Genomic DNA, 24,927 nt, shown 5'->3' with positions numbered 1-24,927 from the left:
ACACACACACACGCACGCCTCTACCTTATCTGTAGGCCAGTATTATGAATATAAATACAAATAGGTTCAAAATGGCAAACTGAGCACCCACGTCTGCCATATCTGACAGTGAATTATTCTGAAGAAAAGGGTACATTAGTACTGGAAAATGAGAGAAGGTGTTAGCAGCCATAAGTCTTGAGAAGTTTCTGTGAGACGATAGCAGTTAGCATAAGATTTCTGGAGGAGAGAACAGACTAGAATGCGTTCAAGAGAACAGTGAGTGAAGATGGGGCTGCTTTGTATCCTCTGAGCTCATAGCAGACAGAATGGAGGGAGCCTGGAATAAACATGCTTCTCTAGGTGTGCTGAGAAGCAGGCATCACAGGGATTGACCCTCAGTCTAAGGCAGTGCATGTGGTCCCTGGAGCTGGAGAGGCTGGTCGGGGTGGCTAGGGAGCCCCTAGACTACAAAAGTGAACTACTGTTAGCGCATTCCCCCTGAGACCCTGTTCTAATCTCCTTGACTGTGACTGGAGATAGGCCATTGTAATCGAAGCTAACAGCCATGGACTTCTGAACAATATTTGAAACAAAAGTGAGTAGCAATTAACCAAGACTAACCAAACATTTGAGGAAAAACAATACTATGAAAGAGGCACCAAGTGTTAATACACAGAAAAATTAACACATGAGTATATGAATACAGATAGAAAGTAATTTTAAAATATATCTTTGAGGAGATTAGAGAAAATGTTAAATTCATAAAACAGGATTTGTTGCTTTAAAAAATCAGAACTTGGAAACTGTGAAAATATTTTTAAAATCAGTAAATGGTCTGAATAGCAGAATGGTTACAGTTGAATCAAATTTGTAAACTGGAAGACAACCCAACTGGACACGTAAAGTTCACGAGATAACATGAGAGAAAAATTAAGACAAGGAGGATCAAGCCGGAAGCTCCCAAATTATAAATAGGAGTTCAGAAAAGAGAGAATATTGAGTGGAGGAAATGGAAGAAAGTTTCCAGAGCTAAGCAGAAACAAATCTTCTGGTGTTTGGAGAACAATAGTAAAAGGACAATTCTAATAGCTTCCAGAGACACTAAAAATAGCAAAACCCAGTTTGTTCACAAAGGAGTGACAATCAGATTGGCATTCGCCTTCTTTTTGAAAACACTGGTGTTAGAAAACAATAAAGCAATACTATGAAAATTCTGAAGAAAAGTAACTTTGATTCTAGAATTCATATTCGACCTACTATTTTAGGACAAAATAGACATTTTTGAGCTTTCAAGGACTCAGAATTTATTTCTCAACAGACCTTTGTAATCGAGTCCAGCAAAATGATACATGTATACATTGAGAGAGGAGGACCTGAGAGTAAATAGTGGTGAACAACCAAAAAAATTAAGTCTAAACATTTGTTGATGTAATAGTGTAAATAGTTATGTTGACATAATAAAAAGGCAATTAATACCAATTTGGGATTAAGATGTCAGAGGGTTATGTACATGCTATACTTATGTGTATTACCTAGCTGTCAGCTGAGAGGGCCTAGAACCAGTGACACCCTAACAGTAACAAGTACACTCAGCTTCCAAATCTTAGTTTCTAATACTATTCGCCAATCAAATGAGCCAGAGGTCCACGGAGAAATGGTTGATTCCAGGGCAGGGGCAAAAAATATACAAGAAGACCCTGGAGCATCTTACAGTGCCAGAAAGTAAGAAAGCACTCAATAAAAAGATAGGGGGAATATGTCGAAGGGGCACAGGAGCCAACAGAAAGAGCTCCCAGTGCCCAAGCTGGAACAACCTGAGCAATGAAATAAATAACTTAAACCTGGATTATAACCCAAAGCATCAAATAAATAGCCATGAGTCTATACTGATATAAATGAGTGAATGAATGAGCAGATAAATATTGAGTGACTAGACTAGATAGGAAAGAAAAGTTAAGTCTTCCTTACAGAATTCCAAATAACTTATGTAGATACTCCCTCTTCCAGTAGGTGGAACTAGGGGACTCACTTTCAGAGTACATAGTATGGAAAGAAAAAACAAACTTTTCACAGGAGAAACCCAGCAGACACCTTAACCAAGGGATACCATGTACCCCTGACATGACATAATGAGAAGGACACTTTAGCTCACAGTCCTTTTCCAAAAACGTAGATTACTTCCCCAGGAAAGTCACAGGGAAAGCTGCAGCAAGCCCACATTGAGGAGCATTGTACAAAATACCTGACCATTCTTCCTCAAAACTGTCAGGGTCACCAAAAACAAGGAAGACTGAGAAACCATCATAGCCAAGAGGAGACTAAGGAGACATGACAACCAAATGCAATGTGGTGCCCTGGACTAGGTCCTGGAATAGAAAAAAAAGACAGTAAAGGGAAAGCTGGTGAAATCCAAATGAAGTCTGGAGTTGAGTTAAATAGTAATATAGCAATGATGGTTCCTTAGTTTTGACAAATGTACCACAACAATGTAAGATGATAACATTAGGGGAAGCTAAAACTGGATGAGGGGTATACAGGAACTCTCTTTACTGTTTTGCAACTTCTTTGTAAATCTAAAATTATTCCAAAATAAAAGGTTGTATATTAAAATTAATTAAAACAAAATTAATTAAAACAAAAAGAGGTAAATAAAGTCAACATATAAGCGTGAAGGGAATGTAAAAGCATGCTAATACTCTTTTTTTTTTTTTTTTGAGACGGAGTTTCGCTCTTGTTGCCCAGCCTGGAGTGCAGTGGCATGATCTCGGCTCACTGCAAACTCCACCTTCCCGTTTCAAGCGATTCTCCTGCCTCAGCCTCCCAAGTAGCTGGGATTACAGGCACACACCACCACGCCCAGCTAATTTTTGTATTTTTAGTAGAGATGGGGTTTCACCATGTTGGCCAGACTGGTCTCGAACTCCTGACCTTGTGATCTGCTGGCCTCAGCCTCCCAAAGTGTTGGGATTATAGGCATGAGCCACCGCACCCGGCCAAAGCATGCTAATATTCTTGCCTGGTTTGGAGGGTTGTAGGGGAAGAATGATTTGAATGCTGATTCATTCTAGGTGTTGCATAGCAACTTAAGTTTAAGCACTTCAAGTTCTGGTTTCACCACTTGTAACCTTTGCAAGTTGCTTAACTTTTCTAAGCTTCAGTCTCCTCACTTAAAAGACAAAAACTTGTTTTCCTTGATGTTTAAAGCTATATTAGAAGTAAATAAGAAGGAAAAAATGGGTAAGACAGTTGATAATTCACATATTTAAATAGTCAGTCTTACTAGGAATAATTTAAAACAGCAGTATAATGCTTTGTTTCTGCTGTTAGGTCACTGCTTTTAAAAAGCAAAGCCATGTGAGCAAGACTGGGGGATGGGAGCTCCTCCGTCGCTTCTGTTGGGGATTCAGGCCAGTTCTCTGAGTCGAGTTCTAAACAGATTCATCCCTCTGATCCAGTAATTTCCACCCCCAGCAGTCTTTCCTGGGGAAGTAATCGAGCTACATGATGGTAATATGCATAAATTGATAACATTAAAAGCAAGCAAAACTCTAATAATAAAAGGATAAATTGAATTACGGTACATTCTCTGGTGAATATTGCATATCAAGGAAAATGTGAAAGAAATGTAAATACAGCCGTGTAAATGAAGAGGAAAATGTAAAGCTAAAAAAGCGGGAAATAGCGTATGTATATTTTAGGTAACATTTGAATGATGATAATAGCTAATATTTTTATGAACCCCTTACTATGTGCAGGGTACTTGTTCTGTTTTGCCTACACATTAATTCATTTAATCCTCCTAACAACCTCTGAGGTATGTACTATTACTGCCCCATTTTTCACAGCTGTGCTGCAGTCGAGTGCCTGTCCAAGTACACACTGGCCTGAGTAGGCCCAGGAAGCCGGGTGATGTGGCTCCACAGCCTCCACTCCTGTCCACTGCACACACTGCCTCTGTTATATTAATTCATCAAATATTGAGGGTACCTTTGATGCCAGGCACTATCCACCACTGGCACCCTGACACTTAGACCCTAACAGATATGGCTGTTGCTCGTGAGGATCTTTATTTATTAGGAGGTGACAGAAAGTAAAATCAGATAATGCATGCCACGTGGATTGTTAAAACAGACTGAGTTGCAAAGAGTGACTCCGTGGTTTCTGTGGCTTGTTTGGTCAGAAAGGCGTTTCTGAGATGAAGCTGAGCAGAGATGTCCAAAGAACAGGAAAGAACCAGCTAGGCCGTGATTGGGGGATAGTGGTTTCCGGCAGAAAGAACAGCTACTGGGTTTCCTAGGGTGTTTGGAGCACAGCCGGTGAGGGGCACATAGCTGGGCCAGGACATGTAGAGCTTGTTCAGCCTCTGGAAGGCATTGGGATTTTATGCTAAGTGTGTTGGAAAGCCTTTGGAGGGAGAATGGATTGTGTGTGGCTCTGGCTGGCAGCAGCCAGTTAGGCTTTCACAGTAGACAAGGGGAGATGATTGTGGCTTGGGTGACAGTGTATTATAATTACGGAGAAAGGTTTGGATATGATTCAGAGATAGGGCTGACAGAGCTTGCTGTTGGATTAGATGTAGGAAATTAGCAAAGGAAAGGAATGGGAGAGGAGAGATTGGGATTCAACTGGAGCCGTAGTAGCCATGTGTTGTTTATCAGACATCCAAGGGGAGGTGCCAAATTGCTAGTTGGCTACGGGGATCTGGCATTCTGTGAGAGGCCAAGGCTTGGGTATATAGGTTATGTGTGGATAACTGCATCTCCCACATGCTTAGGAGGCCAGATAAAACAGTGCAAGAAAATATTAACAATAAGGATTATGGACAATTTGAGTTTCCTTCTACTTTCCTCTGTGAAAATGTGTTGCTTTAAAATCAAACAAAACCAATGATTCCTTTTTCCAAGTCTGATAATATTTGAAGAATTTTTAGAGAAACTAAGTTACAAAGTTATAGTGCTTATATAATCAGAATTGGCATGGTGTAGAGATGTCAAAGTGGGTGTTTTGCTTTTTAATACTTTGTATCAGGGTTATATTTTAACAAAGAGATAAGAATATTAGAGACAGGAGTGGTGGCTCACACGTCATCCCAGCACTTTGGGATGCCGAGGCGGGTGGATCACCAGAGGTCAAGAGTTCGATACCAGCCTGGCCAACATGGTGAAACCCCGTCTCTACTATAAATACCAAAATTAGCCAGGTGTGGTGGCGCACACCTGTAATCCCAGCTGTTCAGCAGACTGAGGCACGGAAATCGCTTGAACCCGGGAGGTGGAGGTTGCAGTGAGCCAAGATTGTGCCACTGCAGTCCAGTCTGGGCAACAGAGTGAGACTCTGTCTCAAAATAATAATAATAATAGAGTCTAGTCTTCATTTTGCCACTAAAATTATGTCTCTATATATATTTATTTATTCAACATGTATTTATTGAAAGCTTGTCATGTGCCTGGCATTGTTCTAGGTGCTAGGAATATAGCAGTGAACAGAATCCACAAGTCCTCCCCTCAGGGAGCTTTACATTCTAGAAGGGGAAGAAGTTCTCCCCCTCAGCTCAAAAAAAAAAAAAAATGGAAAAGAAAAATGCCAAACTCATCCATCAGCTCCAATCTGAGCTGAGCCCTCAGGGCTGCCTGGTTCATTATGTGTTTTCCTGTTGATTCTCCTATTCTGTACAGCAGCAATTTCAGACAGTGCCCACTCTTCTCAAAATTTGTCACCTCTGCAGACCTTGATATTCCTGCTATCTGCAGGAATTTCTGTGTAGGTGCCTTACAGATCACTCAGATTCATTATGGCCAGAACCAACTCCATGTTGTTCCTCTCTGGGCTGGCCCTTCCCCTGGGCTTCATCTTAGGGATAGCACCATTACATACCCACTGTTCAGGACGGAAGCCTGCTGTCATCTTGGTTGATCCTTCTCCTTCACTCCCCACTCCTGCCCATTCTAATCACTTGCTGACTTCTGTGAAGTCTCTGACCTAAATCTTTTCCACATTCCACATCCATACACTCTTTTGCTTTTGGTACATACCACAGTAGCACACACTAGACTAGCAGCTTCCCATCCCTAGTTATAGCTGTTGCCTCTTTTCTTTGTAGCATGTATCACCACCTAAAATGTATATTTATTTATTTACTATTTTCCCACCCAAACAAAGGCGCTTTGATGGCAGGGACTTTGTCACCTCTGTTTATTGCTAAGCCTCAGTTACTAGAACCATATCCAAAAGATTAAACACTTGTTGAAAGTATGAATAAAATAAAAGGTTTATCAGGCTTCAACTTGTAAGCAGAAGTGATTCCAAGGACTCAGTGTCATCAATGCCCTGGTTTTATATTTCTTTCTCTACTTAGACTTAAGTGGTGACAGCCTCATATTAAAGCTGGTTTCTCGCATGGTAGAAAAGGACTTTGGCAGTTCCAAGCTTCATAGCTGCATCGTGCACTAGAGGTCAACAAATGTTTTCTGTAGAGAGCCAGATAAGAAATATTTTAATCTTTATAGGCCATAAGGTTCTGCTGCAACTACTCAACTCTGCCACTGCACTGTGAAAGCACCCATAGACAATTTGTAAACAGATCAACACAACTACGTTCCACTAAAATTATTTACGAAAGCAGGCAGCAGGCCAGATTTAGCCAGAGGCCATTGTTTGCTGACCCTGCCCTACGACCAAGTGTCCTTTCTAGTGAGTCTTTTAGAAGAACGAGGGAGCTTTGTTTTCCAAAGTTCCCAACAACCCCCCTGGTTTACCTACTTGGCCTGATTTTTTTTTAAATACCTATTAGTGAGCCAGTTCCTGTGGTAAGTGGGGTGAGACTGTCTCACTAGTATAGAGACTCATGGTCCACTCTGAATCTACTGGTGACAGCAGCTTCCCTGAATTCATGGGCTGCCCAGGGCCAGGTAATTACCAGAACAAAACTGTACCCATCAGGAAGGGGGTTGGGGGAATGGATACTGGGTAGGCACCAGATAAAGTCTACTGTGTAAGGTTGATCCTGTGTGTTAAAATTTGTTTATGCAACTATTGTCCTAGAATGTAAGCCCCTTGAAGTCAGGCACCACAATGATTATTAGTAACCTCAGCTTGCACCTTGTACAGGCTTTGAGTTCTATTTTTATTTGTTTTGTAAGGATTTAATAACATAAGTGCATGTGATCCTTAATCAGTCACATAAATGACAGGAAAAAAGTATACATTAGACAATAATTTGTTTCATCGTTGATGAAAACTTCTGCTTCTTATGGAATTAAATTGTTTTTTGTTTTTTTTTTTAACTAAGGTTCACAAAAAGGATTCTGGCTTTTGGCGAGATTTTGGCTTTGGAATGACTTGTCAGTATCGTTCCGATTTCCTGACCATAGGTAAGTATACTTTACATTTAAGGATAGGACTTTATTTACTCCAGACTTAATGGTATTTTGCTAAAAGGTCTCAGATTTGAGTGTTTTCCTACTAAATTATGAGTGTCTAAGGTTAGCTAAAAAGAGAAACTGGATATACAAAAGGCAAAGTAAGTTTATAATTAATGTTTTGAATAGGAAAAAAATGGTCATAAAGATAAAGTATAATATTTACTTGTTCCTTTAAAATCAAAACACCTGTTTTTAAAAAATCTGTTTAACTTGTTACCCATAGTTGCAGGTGTTTAGAGTAGTCTTACAAAAGCTTTCTCTATAACTTTACTGTTGTGCCCATGGGTTGTTACAGCTGGGAGTAATCTTGGTTATCTAGACCAAGGACTTTCACATTTTTTTGAGATGAAACCTCCTTTACTTGTCTAGTGAACTGTTACACAAAATCCCAGTATTTAATACAAATGAAAGAAGACCTGCTCTTTCTAGTGCGTCTTGGAATCACACCTTAGTCATGCATTCCCCTAAGCCTAAAGATGGCCCATGAATAATTTGTTCTAACTATCCTGCATGCTCTGTTGTCCAGGCTGAAGAGCAGTGGCATGATCTTGGCTCACTGCAGCCTCTGCCTCCCAGGCTCAAGCGATCCTCCTACCTCAATCCCCAAGTAGCTGTGACCACAGGCATGCACCACCACACCCAGTTAATTTTTTTATTTGTTTTGTAGAGGCGGAGCTTCATTATATTGCCTAGGCTGGTGTTGAACTCCTGGGCTCAAGCAATCTGCCCACCTTGGCCTCCCAAAGTGCTGGGATTACAGGCGTGAGCCACCATGCCCAGCCCCTAGCTTCAGTCCTACCCAGCAAAATATAAAGTGTCAAAGAATAGTTTAATAAAGCAGGCTGAAACCTGATTCCATGTCTTCTGATTCATTTAGGGCTAGCTACCTTTCTACAGCATAGAAGTCATAGAATATATTTTATATACATTCTAGGTCCATATCACATTCGTTTTTATAACCAGCCTTTTGTGTTGGAAATCCCCCCACCTTTTCTCCTTATCATTGTAACACTTGAATAATGGAAAATCAGGAAATAACAATAAAAGGGGCGTTAAATTAAACTGATGCTCTTTTCCTTGATTTCTTGCTTAGTTAAGCAAGCAGCATTTCACTATTCCTCAAAAATAGATTTGTGTACATTTTTTCAGTATCTTGAATGCTTTGAGTTCCTTATCTCTTTTTTGTGACAATTTTATTGAGATATAGTTTACATATCATAAAATTTATTAATTTAAAGTATACGGTTAACCAAGTCATGTAGCTATCACCACCATCAAATTTAGAGCATTTCACCCCAAAAAGAAATCCCATACCCATTAACAGTCACTCCTCACATCCTACCAACCCTCTTTCCCCCCAAACCTAGGCATCTACTGGTCTACTTCCTATAGATTTGCCTCTTCTGGGAATTTAATAGAAAGCAAATTGTACAATATGTGGCCTTTTATGACTGGCTTCTTTCACTCACATAATGTTTTCAAAGTTCATCCATGTTGTGACATGTTAGGTACTTCATTCCTTTTTATAGCCAAAAAATGTTCTATTGTGTGGTTATACCACATTTTGTTTCTCCATTTGTCAGTTTATATGCATTTGAGTTGTTTCTACTTTTTGGCTATTATAAATACTGCTGCTGTGAACATTTGTGTTTAACTTTTTGGGTGGACATAGATTTTCACTTCTCTTGGACATATGCCCAGGACTCTAGCTGGGTCATATGGTAATCCTGTGTTTGACCTTTTGAGAAATTGCCACACCGTTTTCCAAAGTGGCTGCATCATTTTACATTCCCACCAGCAGTGTTTAAGAGTTCCAGTTTCCCCACATCCTCATTAATACATGTTATTATCTTTTTGTTTCTAGTGTCACCCATGATAGTGGATGTGGTATTGATTGTGACTCTGATTATAATTTTTCTTATGATTAATGTTGTTGAGCATCTCTTGATGTGTTTATTGGCCATTTGTATATCTTTAGTGAAATGTCTGTTCAGATCCTTTGCCCATTTTAATTGGGTTATGGAGTTTCTTGGGCTTCCTGAATATGTACATTAATGTTTTTCATCAAATTTGGGAAGTTTCAGCCATTATAGTCATCTCTCAGTACCTGCATGGGATTGGATCCAGGATACCATGTGGAACCAAAATCCATGGTCGATGAAGTCCCTTATGTAAATATACATATTTTCATATTACCTGTGCATATCTGCCCATATACTTTAAACCATCTCTGGATTGCTTATAATACCTAATACAGGCCAGGCACGGTGGCTCACGCCTGTAATCTCAGCACTTTGGGAGGCCGAGGCGGGCAGATCACGAGGTCAGGAGATCGAGATCATCCTGGCTAACAAGGTGAAACCCTGTCTCTACTAAAAATACAAAAATTAGCCAGGCGTGGTGGCAGGCGCCTGTAGTCCCAGCTACTTGGGAGGCTGAGGCAGGAGAATGGCGTGAACCTGGGAGGCGGAGTTTGCAGTGAGCCGAGATTGCGCCACTGCACTCCAGCCTGGGCAACAGAGCGAGACTCCATCTCAGAAAAAAAAAAAAAACAACCCTAATGCAATGTAAATACTATGTAAATAGTTGTTATACTGTATTTAAAATTTTATATTTATTGTTATTTTTTATCGTTTTTTTCCCTAATATTTTTGAACCATGTTGGTTGATTCTATGGGATGTGGAACTCATGCATATGGAGGGCTGACTGTATTTCTGTGAATACTTTTTCTGCTCCATTCTCATAGTTTTCTCCTTTGACACTCACTGTATGTATGTTGGTACATTTAATGGTATCCCACATTTTTCTTAGGCTCTGTTTATTTCTCTTCATTCTTTTTTCCCTCTGTTCTTCAGATTGCATAATTTCTATTGATCTATCCAAGTTCTCTGATTGTTTTTTCTGTTAGATCTACTGTTGAGCTACTCTAATGAATTTTTATTTCAGTTACTATAGTTTTTAACTTCAGAATTTCTATGTGGTTCTTTTGATATATATATATGTAATTTCTTTATTAATACTCTCTATGTGGTGAAACATTGTCATCTTCTGTTACTTCCTTAAGTGTGACTTCTTTTAATTCTTTGAACATACTTACAATGGCTGCTTTGGAATTTTTACGTATTAAAGCTAACGTCTGGGCCCTAACACAGGCAGTTTCTGTTGCTTGCCGGGTTTTTTTTTATTTTAAGCGTATGTTACATCTTCTTGTTTCTTTGCATTCCTCATTATTTCTTTTTCAAAAACTAGACATTTTAGGTAATACACTGTAGCAACTCTGGATACTGATTTCCCTCTACCACCATGGCTTGGTTTTTTTTTTTCCTTGTTTATTTATTTATTGACATGGCCGGACTATTTTAACAAATTATTTCTTCCTCCTTCCCTGACCTTTTGGCAATATGAAGCCTCTGCTGTTGCTCCTCAGGGCCTGTGCAGTTATCCTAGGATGGCATTGGATTTAGCAGGGCTCTCTTTATCTCTTTCCATGCCTCCATTGGTATCACTCCTATTAGACTCCACTGACTGTTCACTAATTGCTGTCTTGTTTTTGACAATGCTCTGGGGCATAAATTGCTCCATAATCTGTGCCTACTAAATTGGGCCCTTTTGCAGGGATAGTTTTTGCAGCAAGTCTTTGAGATTTGTTCAGACCCCAGGAGGTATATTCTTACTATCTCTCTCTGTGGTTCTCTCTAGTAAATTAGCTGGCCTACAGTTTAGCTGTTGCCCTCCTGGAGCTACCAGCCTCCTCTTAATTGCTTACTACCAAAATCTCCATTATTTTCAAGAGGCTGGAACTTCTCTAAACTCTGAACTTCTCTACATTCTATTTTAAATAAAGTCAGTTCCTTAGGGAAGAACTTTGGAGCACTTTTTTCTTATGGACTTCCTCTCCCCCTGGGAAAAAAATCCATGAGGTTTTGCCCTGAGGATGGGGACAGTGACACATTTATTAAGCAGAGTGACCACCTCTGCCCTATGAGCAGGACACTGGGTAGGGGCAGGAGGACCCCCAGTATTCTCAGCTGGCCACACCTGGAAGTGGAGCCTCCACCCTGTTGCTGTGGGCTGGGTGAAAAAGAGCTGCACCTGTTTAGAACTTAGACTCTTTATTTGGAGCTTCTGTTCCTTTGTTTCCTTTCCTCCTGGTATTCCCATTATACATATGTTACATCTTTTGTAGTTGTCCCACCGTTCTTAGATATTTTGTTCATTTTATTTTCAGTCTTTTTTTTTCTTTGATTTTCTGTTTTGGAAATTTTTGTTGTCATATCCTCAAGCTCAGAGATTGTTTCTTAAGCTAAGTCCGGTCTACTAATGAACCCATCTAAGGCATTCATTTATTTCACAGTGTTTTTGATCTCTAGCATTTTTTTAAATTCCTTAGAATTTCCATCTCACTGCTTATATTATGCATCTTTTGTGTTATCTGCTCTTTCCATTAGAGCCCTTAGAGTATTATACATAGTTGTTTTAAATTCCCAGCCTGATAATTCCAACATCCCTGCTGTATCTGAATCTGGATCTGGTACATGCTCTGTCTGTTCATACTGTGTTTTTCTTAACTTTTAGTATACCTTGTCATGTTTTCTGTTGAAAGTTGGACTTGATATACTGGGTAAAAGGAACTGCAATAAATAGGCCTTTGATGATGTGGTGGTGAAGTGTGGAGGGAGCGGAAGTGTTCTGTAGTCCCATAAGTAAGTCTCAGTCTCTTAGTGATCCTGTATCCCAGACTCTGAATTTCACACATGCTTCTCAATCTCCCCTCCTCTCCTGGACAGGATGACTAGCTGGAGTTGGGTAGATTTCTTCCTCCAAGTCAGTTAGGCACTGATAAAACCCCAGCAGGTTAGGCTCTGGTTAAATAACTTCTCCTAAGGACAGGCTTTGTTAATAATGACAACATGCTGTGGCATACTTTAAAATGATTACCTTTTCCCCTTCCCCACTGCTGGACGCATTAAGAGATTTTTCTCTGATCTTCACCACCGAGGACCTAATAGAGCTCCTAGAGGTAAAACTCATATGAGTATGGGGGTCCCAATATGACCAGGTCCCCCTGGAGTTTTTAATGCTCAGACTTACCTCCCCTGAGCCTCCAGCAATTTGTCAATTACAGTTCGGGTTTTCCTACCTGGGTACTGGTCCCCACAGACATTTCTGCTCCAGTAAGTTGGAATTCTTTGTATCTGCCTATCTGTCTCACCAGTTTTGAGGGCAGTGGTTTACCCTGTGACCTCACTTCTCTGTGAGAGACCTAAGAGGAGTTGTTGCTTTTTCAGTGTTCAGCTTTTGACTTGTTAGGATGGAGTGATGACTTCCTAGCTCCAGGCATGCCAGACCAGAAACTGAGAATGCCCCATTTGTTTTAAGTATATGTACCATCTCTAATATTCTAAGAGCTTATATCTACAAGGAAGAAAAGCTGATATGTATCAGACATAGCATTTAGTAAAGCTCTGATTGTTTAATACTTTTCAGAGATCCCCAGATTATTGTCCATCCTGTTAATGTGAAATTAAGTGGGATAGAATTATTTGACAGGAGCCGGGCATGGTGGCTCGAACTTGTGGTCCCACTTACTAAGGAGGCTATGGCAGAAGGATCACTTGAGCCCAGGAGATGGAGGCTGCAGTGAGCTATGATTGTACCTCTGCACTCCAGCCTGGGCAACAGAGTGAGAACACATCTCTGAAAAATAAAAATTATTTGACAGGCCAGGCACGGTGGCTCACGCCTGTAATCCCAGCACTTTGAGAGGCCGAAGTGAGTGGATCATCTGAGGTCAGGAGTTCAAGACCAGCCTGACCAACATGGTGAAACCCCATCTCTGCTAAAAATACAAAAAATTAGCCGAGCGTGGTGGTGCATGCTTGTAATCCCAGCTACTTGGGAGGCTCAAAAAAAAAAAAAGAAAGAAAATTGTTTAACAGATGGCTGGGCACAGTGACTAACACTTGTAGTCTCAATGCTTTCAGAGGCCAAGACAGAAGGGCTTAAGGCTAGGAGTTTGAGACCAGTCTGGGCAACAGAGTGCAACCCTGTCTCTACAAAAATTTTCTTTAATTGGCCAGGTGTGGTGGCACACACCTGTAGTTCTAGCTACTCAGGAGGCTGAGGCAGGAGGATTGCTTAAGCCCAGGAGTTTGAGGTTACAGTGAGCTATGATCATCCTACTTCACTCCAGCTTGGGTGACAGAGAGCTTGTCTCTAAAAAAATAGAATTAATTTGGAAGCCTCACTCTTAATTAAAGAATTTTTTTCTAGGTTTTTAAGAATCAGTTTTCTAGCTCTTCAAAAAAAATCTGGTTTGCATTCTCCCTGCATCCTTAAAACGTTAGTTGTTTAGCTTGAACCTGGCTTGAAAATAGTCTCGACTTTATCTCCCGTTTTATGGGTCAGCCCACTATCGGGGGAAATTCACCCCCAATGTTTCACGTAGGTTCTTTTCTATTTTCCCTAAGTGTCGGCCAGTCTGAGAAATAGAGGCACAAAGTACAAAAGAGAGAAATTTTAAAGCTGGGTGTCCAAGGGAGACATCGCATGTTGGCAGGTTCCGTGATGCCCCCCAAGCCACAAAATCAGCAAGTTTTTATTAGTGATTTTCAAAAAGGGAGGGAGTGTACGAATAGGGTGTGGGTCACAAAGATCACATGCTTCACAAGGTAATAAAATATCACAAGGCAAATAGAGGCAGGGCGAGATCACAGGACCACAGGACTGGGGTGAAATTAAAATTGCTAATGAAGTTTTGGGCATGCATTGTCATTGATAACATCTTATCAGGAGACAGGGTTTGAGAGCAGACAACTGGTCTGACCAAAATTTATTAGCCGGGAATTTCCTCGTCCTAATAAGCCTGGGAGCGCTATGGGAGACTATGGCTTATTTCATCCCCTATCTATGACCGTAAAAGACAGCCGTCCCCAGAGCGGCCATTTCAGAGGCCTCCCCTTAGGGACACATTCTCTTTCTCAGGGACGTTCCTTGCTGAGAAAAAGAATTCAGTGATATTTCTCCTATTTGCTTTTGAAAGAAGAGAAATATGGCTCTGTTCCGCCCGGCTCACAGGCAGCCAGAGTTTAAGGTTATCTCCCTTGTTCCCTGAACATTGCTGTTATCCTGTTCTTAAGGTGCCCAGGTTTGATATTGTTCAAACACACATGCTCTACAAACAATTTGTGCAGTTAATGCAATCATCACAGGGTCCTGAGGCGACATACATCCTCCTCAGCTTACGAAGATGACAGGATTAAGAGATTAAAGTAAAGACAGGCAATCACAAGGGTATTGATTGGGGAAGTGATAAATGTCCATGAAATCTTCACAATTTATGTTCAGAGATTGCAGTAAAGACAGGAGTAAGAAATTATAAAAGTATTAATTTGGGGAACTAATAAATGTCCATGAAATCTTCACAATTTATGTTCTTCTGCCATGGCTTCAGCCAGTCCCTCCATTCGGGGTCCCTGACTTCCTGCAGCAGCCCACTCCAGTTAGCCTTCTGCCCCATCACTCTATCAGAATTGTTCTGGGTAAGTTTATAAGTAACATTTATGCTGCCAGGTCCAGTCAGTTCTTCTTAAATTCTTCACTGAATAGCACACACTTGACAACTTCTTCCTCAAGACACTTTCTTCACGTGGCTACTACAATGGCACCTTTTCCAGAATTTTCTCCCTCACCTGGGGCCACTTCTCAATCTCATTTCCTGACTTAACTTTCTTTACCTCTATTTAACCTCTAGAAATTGGCATTTCTTAGTGTTTAGACCTAGGCCCTGTTTTCCTTCCAAATTCCTTCAGTAATTTCGTTCATTCCTGTAGCTTTAAATAATCTATGGACCCATTCTCAAATTTATATCTCCAGCTTGGCCCTTTCTTCTTTTTCCACTCTGGGGAGTTTTTCTATAGCCCAGAAAAGCGTGTGTCTCAAAGGACAGAAAATGTGGCTGGTCGCAGTGGCTAATGCCTGTAATCCAGCACTTTGGGAAGCCAAGTGGGCAGAACACTTGAACCCAAAGTTCGAGACCAGCCTGGGCAACATGGTGATACCCCATCTCCACCAAAAAAAAAAAAAGCTGAGTATGGTGACATGCGCCTGTGGTCCCAGCTACTCAGGGGGCTGAGATGGGAGGATCGCCTGAGCCACGGAGGTCGATGCTGCAGTGAGCCATGATCACACCACTGCACTCCAGCCTGGGTGACAGAGTGAGACCCTGTCTCAAAAAAAAAAAAAAAGAAAACATAAAAAGTTAATGGTGGTGAGATTATAGGTGACTTGTATTTTCTTCTCCTTTATTTGACTTTTTGTAGATTTTCTACAGGACTTTGAAATTTACAAAGTGTTGTTAAATATTTAACCCCATTTTGATACTGTCAACAACCAACCTTGAGCTCCTTGAGTCCAAGTGTCAGCTCAAAACTGGACTTCCGGTGACTGGGAGTCACTCCTCCATGCCAGGTGTCTCGTGCTATCTTTTTGCTGAACCATCCCATCCCTTTTGAAGCAGAACATTTAAAATTTTATATATATCCCTGTGCTCTGGCTAATAATAGGCAGTTATTTATAGTGTCAATTTTGATCTTACAGGTGGATTTGACATGGAAGTGAAAGGTTGGGGTGGAGAAGATGTTCATCTTTATCGAAAATACTTACATGGTGACCTCATTGTGATTCGGACTCCGGTTCCTGGTCTTTTCCACCTCTGGCATGAAAAGCGCTGTGCTGATGAGCTGACCCCCGAGCAGTACCGCATGTGCATCCAGTCTAAAGCCATGAATGAGGCCTCTCACTCCCACCTGGGAATGCTGGTCTTCAGGGAGGAAATAGAGACGCATCTTCATAAACAGGCATACAGGACAAACAGTGAAGCTGTTGGTTGAAATCATAATTAATGCGTTACTGTATGAACGACAAACCAGCACTATTTATTTAGCCTTACTTCTACTTCCAGATGCAGTGCCTCTTTTGGAGAAGACATGTTTATTTTTCATGTTCTTTCTGACATTACTTTAGCAATTCAACTTGATGTGAGAAGAAAAAACAAATGTTTCAACACAAAATCTCTGTTTTGTGAGAATACTGCACTATGGAATAATTGACAAATTGAAATCTCATATTTGTCCCAAAAGTTGTTTTGAGTTAGTTCTACCTGGTGCCCATGTTCTGATTGTGTGTGGGATTGCATGGTGTCCTGATTGCATCTAGGTGGAGCGGATGGAATGTGCTGGGCCACTGTTGGGTGGAGAGCAGCACATTCTTACAGAGGAGATGGAGTGTTATGAGCATAGTATGTGGATAGGTATCTTCACCTGCCCGCCCCTGAGTCAGCCTCCTTGATTTGATAGCTTGAAGAATCCTTTTCCACTGAAATAGAGGATAATTAATTGACACATCTGAAATCCCCAATCAATCAATCAAGAGAAAGGTAGAACTAAAAACTCCTTAACTTACTGTTGCTTACACCCCTGAAAGTCTGTGTTTAAGCAAATGGGTAATAGTAGAAAATAGGTTAGAATCTATGGCTTGATTAAAAATATAATGTTATTACATTATCATGTTCAGGATTAGGATTAGTAGTCAGTTGCTGTAAACTATTTTGAACAAACAGAAAAGAACACGGAAACATTTTTAACAGAGCATTTAATTATGTTGGAGTACAGGATCCTAGCTCTGTCTGGGAACATAAGTTTATGTGAGCCAGCTCTATCAGGGTCTTCCCATGGTGGTTCAGAATAGATGAGCATAGCATGGTTTTGTTTGTTTTTGCTTTCAATTTTCTAATTTGGCATGGATCCATATGTATTTACTATCCTTTTTCTAATATATTAATATATGCTACATTTGTATTTGCATTACTATAATACTTTGAGTTGAAAAAGTTTCATTGTGGAGAGAAAAAGCAAATGGTATGCCACAAGATCACTCTGATTCGAGAAAAGGGAGAAGGGGAAGATTGAATGGAAATCTGAAATACAGAATGTTTTAGAGAAATATGTCACTTGCATATAGAGTGTTTTAATTGAGGTATAAATTAGTGAGACAAAGTGAAGAAATTATATTCAGATAGGACTGCACTACATTATTTGTCACACATGGATCTGTTACCATCAGGTCAATTCCTAGTATGCATAAATTTTTTAACCCTTTTAAGAGACTTATGTTGAAAACCCCTGAAAATTCACTGAAGAAAAATCATTACTCTTTTTCTCAGTAAATCATATCATCTGAAATATTACAAATTTCAAATTTCTAGGTGCTATATTAATTCAATATTACAATAACTCTTACCTAATTATTCTTACAAGTTTTAAGTTGTGGTAGTTTAGTGATTTTTTTAAAAGATGTGTTAAATGTTATCTGCAAAATAATTCAGGCCACTGTCTCCTTTTATATATTATAATTATTTATTATGAAGACCAGCGAATTACAATATTTAAAGTGAGAGAACTTAATTTTTGCAAAGGTAAGTTACAGCTTGTTTTTTGAGAGAATCAAATGAGTTTACTTTTGTTCCTGTTGTTTTTAAACTAGCTTTAAGTTTAAAGATGGAAGGTAAGCAATGGAAATGCTATACGTTTTTGACATTTATTAAATGGTACCAATAAAGTATTTTATTACCAAAAGTTAAATGAAAATATGATAAATTTATTTCTATTGTAAAGTATCATAAAGACAGAACATTACGTATAACATGTAATTGTGTACTTTAAAAATGAAACACGAGTGCCGCAGCTGTTCACGTTAAAATATGGGGCATTACCAGGGGACAGGCCCCTTGTGCCCCTTCTTGATCACCTGTGCTCACCCTCTCCATAACAGTCACACTCTGATTTTTATGATCGTTTTTACTTGTTTTTCTTCTTAGTTTTCCCAGTTACGTATCTCCCAATAGACTGTTTTGCCTGGTTTTGAATTTATATACATTATTATTTCATTATATATTCTCTTTCATTCAGTGTTTTTGAGGTTCACTCATATTATTCTCAAAATTAGTTCATTTTTATTATCGAATAGTATTTCATTGTACTGTAGGGAGGGGAAAAACTCCCTCCCATCTTCTCAGGGTCCCAGCTGGGCTTGAAGATTAAATTGGCATAGGATAGATTAACAAGAGAAAAGCATATAAATTTATGTAATACAAATTTTATGTGGTGCAGGAGCCCTCATAAAGAAATAAAACCAAAAGAAGTAGAGTCAGTTACTTACATACTGAATTGGACAAAGACTAGTAAACTGTGAAAATGTGACTGTATTTTGCAGGAGCCTTAAAAAATAGTTATTCTAACAAGGTCTGTACAATATTCTCCTGGTCTCAAACTTCTCGTCATTGAAGAGAAAGATGTTTGTTGCCTTTTCTTCTAGTATACAGAGTGTCTTTCACACTGGAATCCATCTCCTGCTCTTAAGAAACAGCACAAAGGTCAATCACCTTTTTGCACCTGCTGTTTTTCATGTGTCTTTAATTTAAATAGTATGCCGGAATGGCATATTTTAACCCCTTCAGTATGAATGTACTACTATACTTCTTCTACTGTTAGTAGATACTTGGGTTGTTTCCAAGTTGTTTTTATATTCTCTTGTTGGTAAGTATTTGTGTTGTGTGTAGATTTTTGTGGTTTGCTTTTGCTGTTACATGCGTGTTGTCGTGAACATCTCCTGTAAGTGTGCCAGAATTTCTCCAGGAGTAAAAATGCTGAGCCATCGGTTGTGCACATGTTTAACTTTCCAAAGTGGACCGACCACCTTCCACCACTGGGTGAGTTCATTTTGCATCCTTGACAGTACTTAATTTTGTCAGGCTTATTAATTCTTGCCAATTTAGTGGGCTTTAGGCATGAACTGTAGTTATGATTTATCTCCAGTCTTTTTGTTCATTTTTACCAGTTCACAGGGATTCTTCACATATTCTGGATACCAGTTCTTGTTGGTTTAATGTTTGCAGATATCTTCTCCCGTCAAGACCAATGTGGTTTGTCTTTTCCCATTTTTGGTGGTACTTTTTGATAAATAAAAAACTAACTTTATTGTGACTATCTTTTTTTTATGATTTCTACTTTTTTCAATAGAATTTATTTTTTAGAGCAATTTTAGGTTCACAGAAAAATTGAACAGAAGGTACGTGGAGTTTCCTTAGATCCCCCTGCCCACACACATGCACAGTTTTTTCTGTTATCTACATCTGTCACCACAGTGGTACATTTGTTACAACCAGTGAACCCACATTGACACAAAATAATCACCTAAAGTCCATAGTTTATGTTAGGGTTCATTCTTGTTGTACATTCTATGGGTTTAGACAAATGTATAATGACATCCAGTGTTACAGTATGATACAGAACAGTCTCACTGCCCCAAAAATCCTCTAGGCTGACTATTCATCTCTCCCTACCCTCTAACCTCTAGCAATCACTGATGTTTTCACTGTCTCCATAGTTTTGCTTTTTCCAGAATGTCATATAGTTGGAATCGTACAGTATGTAGCCTTTTCAGATTGCCTTCTTATCTTAGTAGTATGCACTTAAGTTTCTTCCATGCCTTTTTATGGCTTGAGAGCTCATTTCTTTTTAGTAATGAATAATATTTCATTGTCTGGATGTAACCACAGTTTACCCATTCACCTACTGAAGGGCATCTTGGTTGCTTCCAAATGTTGGCAATTATTAATAAAACTGCAATAAACATTACGTGCAGGTTTTTGTGTGGACATGTTTTCAACCTTTGAACAAATAACAAGGAACACAGTTGCTGGATCATATGGTAAGAGTATGTTTAGCTTATTAGCTGTGTAGGAACGTGCCAAACTGTCTTCCAATGTGGCTGTACCATTTTGCATTCCCACCAGCAGTGAATGAGAGTTCCTGTTGCTCCACATCCTTGCAACCATTTGGTGTTGTCAGTGTTTCAATTCTGGCCATTCTATAGGTGCATAGTAGTATCTCGTTGTTTTACTTTACATTTACCTAATGACATATGATGTGGAGCATCTCTTCATGTGCTTCTTTTCCATCTGTATATCTTCTTTTTTTTTTTGAGACAAGGTCTCACACTGTTGCCCAGGAGGCTAGAGGCTGGAGTGCAGTGGCACTATCATGGCTCACTGCAGCCTCGACCTCCTGGGCTCAGGCGATCCTCCTGCCTCACCTCCTGAGTAGCTGAGACCACAGGCATGCACCACCTGCCCTGGCTAGTTTTTTTGTTTTTGTTTTTGTTTTAATAGAAACGGAGGTCCCCCTGTTTACCCAGGCTGATCTCAAACTCCTAGGCTCAAGCGATGTGTATCTTCTTCTCAAGTGATGTGTATTTTCTTTAATGAGGAATTGGTTTCTACTTATTGATTTATGACCTCATAATAGGGAAGGATTTCTTTAAAAATACTGTTGTGTATTCTCAATATCTCCCATGTAATTTCACTTTTCTCAGGTCTTTAACCTAAGTGGAAGAGATTTTTGTGTATGATGTAGGTAAGGATTGCATTTCACTTATTTCCAGCACTACACCCATACTTTACCTACTGATCTGCAAAACCATTCTTATATCCATCAGATGTCCCTGTGTGCATGAGTCTGATTCTATGCTCTCTTCTGTTCCGTTAGGCTACCACTCTATCACTGCACCATTAGCATTGCATGGTATCAGTTACTGTAATTTTATGCTAGTGAATATCTGGGACACATTTTCCACTCACCTTGTTCTTAAAGATCGTTATGGCTATCATAGGCTTTGTACTTTCATATAAATTTTAGACTACGCTTATTAGGTTTCATAAAAATGTATGAATTTGATTAGAATATCATTGAATCTGTAAGATCACTTTGGGGAGTCTTTATGATATGAAGTCTCCCAATCTATTCTATTTGGCTTTATTGTCTTTCAATTACGTTTTATAATTTTTCACACTGTGGACTTACACATGCTCTTTTTCAGATTCTTCCTAGTTACTCTGCATTTTTGATACCATTGTACCTTATCTTTTATTGTGTTACTGGGGTTTAGAAATCATTGATTTTCCATGTTAATTTTTGTGTTCAGAAACTTTGCCAAAAACTGTTAATTCTAGTAATTAGAATTCTTTTGCATTTTTCGTGTTTCACATCATATCATACATATGAATAGTGAGTTTTGTTTCCTTTCCATTTTTAGGTCTTTAGTTCTTTTTCTTGTCCTCCTATGCTTGGTAGGATTTGTTGTGCAATGCTGATGGAAGTGGTAATAGTGGGCTCCCTGCCCTGTTTCTGATTTCAAGCAGTGCTTTCAGGGTTTCGTCAGTAAGTGTGATGTTTGCTGGAGGTGTTTTCGTAGACAACCCTGTCAACTTAAGAAACTTCCCTTCTGTTATTACTTAGTGAGTTTTTATCCTACCTAAGAGCATTTATCAGATACTTTTACTACATCTGTTGAGATGTTCATATAATTTTTCCCCTCTTTTAAAGTATTAAATTGATGAATTAATAGATTTTCTCAAGTTGCTTTGCATTCTTGGGACAAGTGCCAGTCAGTCATGATGTGTTATTTTTATTTTACATTGTTTGATTTGGTTTGCTTTCATATACATACATGTAAGTATTCACATTTACACATCTCATATGTATTCATGTCGGGGGTGTGGGTATGTATATACTTCAGGTGTTTTTAATCTATGTTCATGAATGAGATTGCCTATGACTTCCCGTTCTCTTCCTTGTTGGGCATTTTTGTTTATTTATTTGTTGTTTTACTTGACGGGATCTTGCTCTGTCTCCAAGGCTGGAGTGCACTGGGGGCGATCATGGCTCACTGCAGCCTCAACCTCCTGGGCTTCTGGGCTTAAGTGATCCCCCTACCTCAGCCTCCCAAGTAGCTGGGACCACAGGCACGCACCCCTGCACCTGACTCATTTTTGTTGTTGTTGTTTTTGTTTGTTTGTGTGTACAGACGGGGTCTTGGTTTGTTGTCCGGGCTGGTCTCAAGCTCCTGGTTTCCAGTGATCTTCCCACCTTGGCCTCCCAAAGTGCAGAGATTACAGGTGTGAGCCACCATGCCTGGCCCTCATTAGGCTTTTCTGTTGAGGTTATACTAGTTTATAAACTTAAGTTACAAGTGTTCCTTCTTACTCTGTTTCTAGAAAAGTTTTGTAAAATTAGAATTAATTTCTTCCTTGAATATTGAACTGCCTGGAAGAACTGCCTGAAAGCCACTTGGGCATGAACTTTTCTATCTAGGAAGATTTTTGATCAGTTGTTCAATTTATTTAATAATTATAGAACTATTCAGACTTTCTATTGTTTGTAGAATAAGCTTTCATTGAGTTATTTTGGGTAAATCATAATTTTCTAGGAATTTATACTGATAAATTTGAAAATTCAGATGAAATCAATATCCTCCTATTATCTGTGTGATATGTATAAGATTTATAGTGATATCCTTTTTTTCTCATTCCTGATATACTTATGCCTTCTATTTTTTCTTGATCAGCTTTGCCAGGAGCAGGCAGATTTTTTTCAATCCTTTTAAATAACCCTTACCAGCCATGTATGAGAGATCAGTTGCTTTACATCCTCCCCGACACAGTATTTCCAGTGTTTTTAATTTAAACTCTTTAATTATAATTTCTAATGGGTGTGTACAGTTCTTATTTTCATCTTAGTTTATAATCAGGGAATGATGTCAAGTACCTTATCATATGCTTATTGGCCATTTAGATATATTCTTTTGTGAAATGCCTGTTGAAGTTTTTCTGCCTTTTTTAAAAAAAATTAGTTTGATTTTTTTTTTTAGTTGATTTGTGGGGGTTACTTCTGTATTCTGAATTTGAGTCCTTTGTCAGATTTACATATTACACATACCTTCTCCTAGCAACAGCCTCTCTTTCACTATGTTAATGGTATCTGTCAGTAAACAAAAGTTCTTAATTTCAATAAAAACCAATTTTCTTTTATGGCTAGTGATTTTGGTGTCCAATTTAAGAAACCTTTCCTACTCCAGAATTTTTTTTAATTCTTTTTTTGACACCTCATTGCATTGCCTTTCATATTTAGGTCTGTGATCCGTCTGGAAATCGTTTTGTATATGGGTTACAGGAAGAGTCAAGATCCATCCTTTAGTTTTTCTTTTAGGGAAGGTCTGTGGATAGCAAACGCCATTTAGTTTGTCTGTAAATATCTTTATTATCTCTCATTTAATAAATAGTTTTAAAAAGTAGAGAATTCTAAATTGGCTATCATTCTTCTTTTTAGCACATTGAAGTTACTATTCCAATGTCTCTTGGCTTCAGTTATTTCTGCTGTGAATCATCAGCGTAACAGCCATCATCCATTGAAAGCAGTCCACTCTCTTCTTTTCTGTTCTGTGTCACTATGATACATCTGCATGTGGGTTTGTTTTTTTTCTGGTCCTGCTTGAGATTCTTCGGGTTCCTTGGATTGTTACTCTGAAAAATTCTCAGCTGCTTTATTTTCAAAAATGATTTCTGCCTCATTGTCTCTTTGCTTCTCTAACTCTGATAACATGTTAAAACCGTTGTGTCCTCCATGCCTCAACCTGTTTCTTGTTTTCCAATGCTTTATTCTGTGTTAGATTCTGTTAATTTCTTCAGAATTATGATCAGATTTGGAAAATAACCAAATAGAGCATCTAGAAATGAAAACTACAATAATTGAATTTTTTAAATCCAGCAGATGGGTTGAACAAAATTAGACACAGCTAAGGAGGTTTTTTTTTGTTTTTTTTTTTTTTTTTGAGGAGGAGTCTCGCTGTGTCGCCCAGGCTGGAGTGCAGTGGCGCCATCTCTGCTCACTGCAAGCTCCGCCTCCCGAGTTCACGCCATTCTCCTGCCTCAGTCTCCCGAATAGCTGGGACTACAGGCGCCCGCCACCACGTCCAGCTAATTTTTTGTATTTTTAGTAGAGACGGGGTTTCACCGTGTTAGCCAGGATGGTCTTGATCTCCTGAACTCATGATCCGCCTGCCTCGGCCTCCCAAATCCTCCCAAAGGATTACAGGCGTGAGCCACCGCGCCGGGCCCTAAGGAGGTATTTTTTTAAAAACTGGAATATAGGTCAGAATGTTTGTTTCTACTGGATGTTTAGGGGCAGTACCAGTTCAGGGCCAGTTCAAAGAATTCTTAGCTTGAAGTTTGTTGGACCAGTGTTGATTTGTGCTGCAAAATTTTGTGAAGCTCACTGACTCATCATTATCAATTATCAACGTAAAATTTTCCTGCCTCCATTCAGTGCTGAGATTCAAATCAGGGAGCTTTTCCTAGCTCCCTTGGTGGGGTTTGGGTGGAGCGCCTTATTTCAAGCTCACTGCTGCACCGAGGGGTGGCTCTTTGGGATGCCAGCTTTATGGGCTGGGGTCTCCTATTTGATTCTTCGTCTTGAGATGGGCCCTGGACTTTTTTCTCTACCCCTGTAGACTTGAAAACAGCAGCTCATGGTCCTTACCCTCAGGGCAAAGCAGGCTCCAGAGCTTCCCTGACTTCTCTGGCTCCCTGCCTTCACTTGGATTTTTAAATTTTGTACAACTTTATCTGTT

General features: G+C 39.4%; 1 protein-coding gene across 4 annotated transcripts in view; it reads left to right on the top strand.

Annotated features, from left to right (window-relative positions):
- CSGALNACT2 (chondroitin sulfate N-acetylgalactosaminyltransferase 2) overlaps window positions 1-18,038 on the top strand; it is a 48,894-nt gene extending 30,856 nt beyond the window's left edge. For 3 of the 4 annotated variants that reach the window (XM_031015568.3, XM_031015567.3, XM_055352264.2), the window contains 2 exons: window positions 7,271-7,352; window positions 16,003-18,038. In XM_031015568.3, the coding sequence (XP_030871428.1) occupies window positions 7,271-7,352; window positions 16,003-16,012 (92 nt within the window). In that variant the 3' untranslated portion in view covers window positions 16,013-18,038. The remainder of the gene's footprint in view (window positions 1-7,270; window positions 7,353-16,002) is intronic. The other variant, XM_063710139.1, reaches the window with a different exon arrangement.
- Window positions 18,039-24,927: the final 6,889 nt, after the last annotated feature.

Source organism: Gorilla gorilla, chromosome 8 (genome assembly GCF_029281585.2).
Source record: "Gorilla gorilla gorilla isolate KB3781 chromosome 8, NHGRI_mGorGor1-v2.1_pri, whole genome shotgun sequence".
In the NCBI taxonomy this organism is placed as follows: Eukaryota; Metazoa; Chordata; class Mammalia; order Primates; family Hominidae; genus Gorilla; species Gorilla gorilla.
The sequence above is the reverse complement of the archived record's forward strand: the minus strand, read 5'-3'. Positions and strand labels throughout refer to the sequence as shown.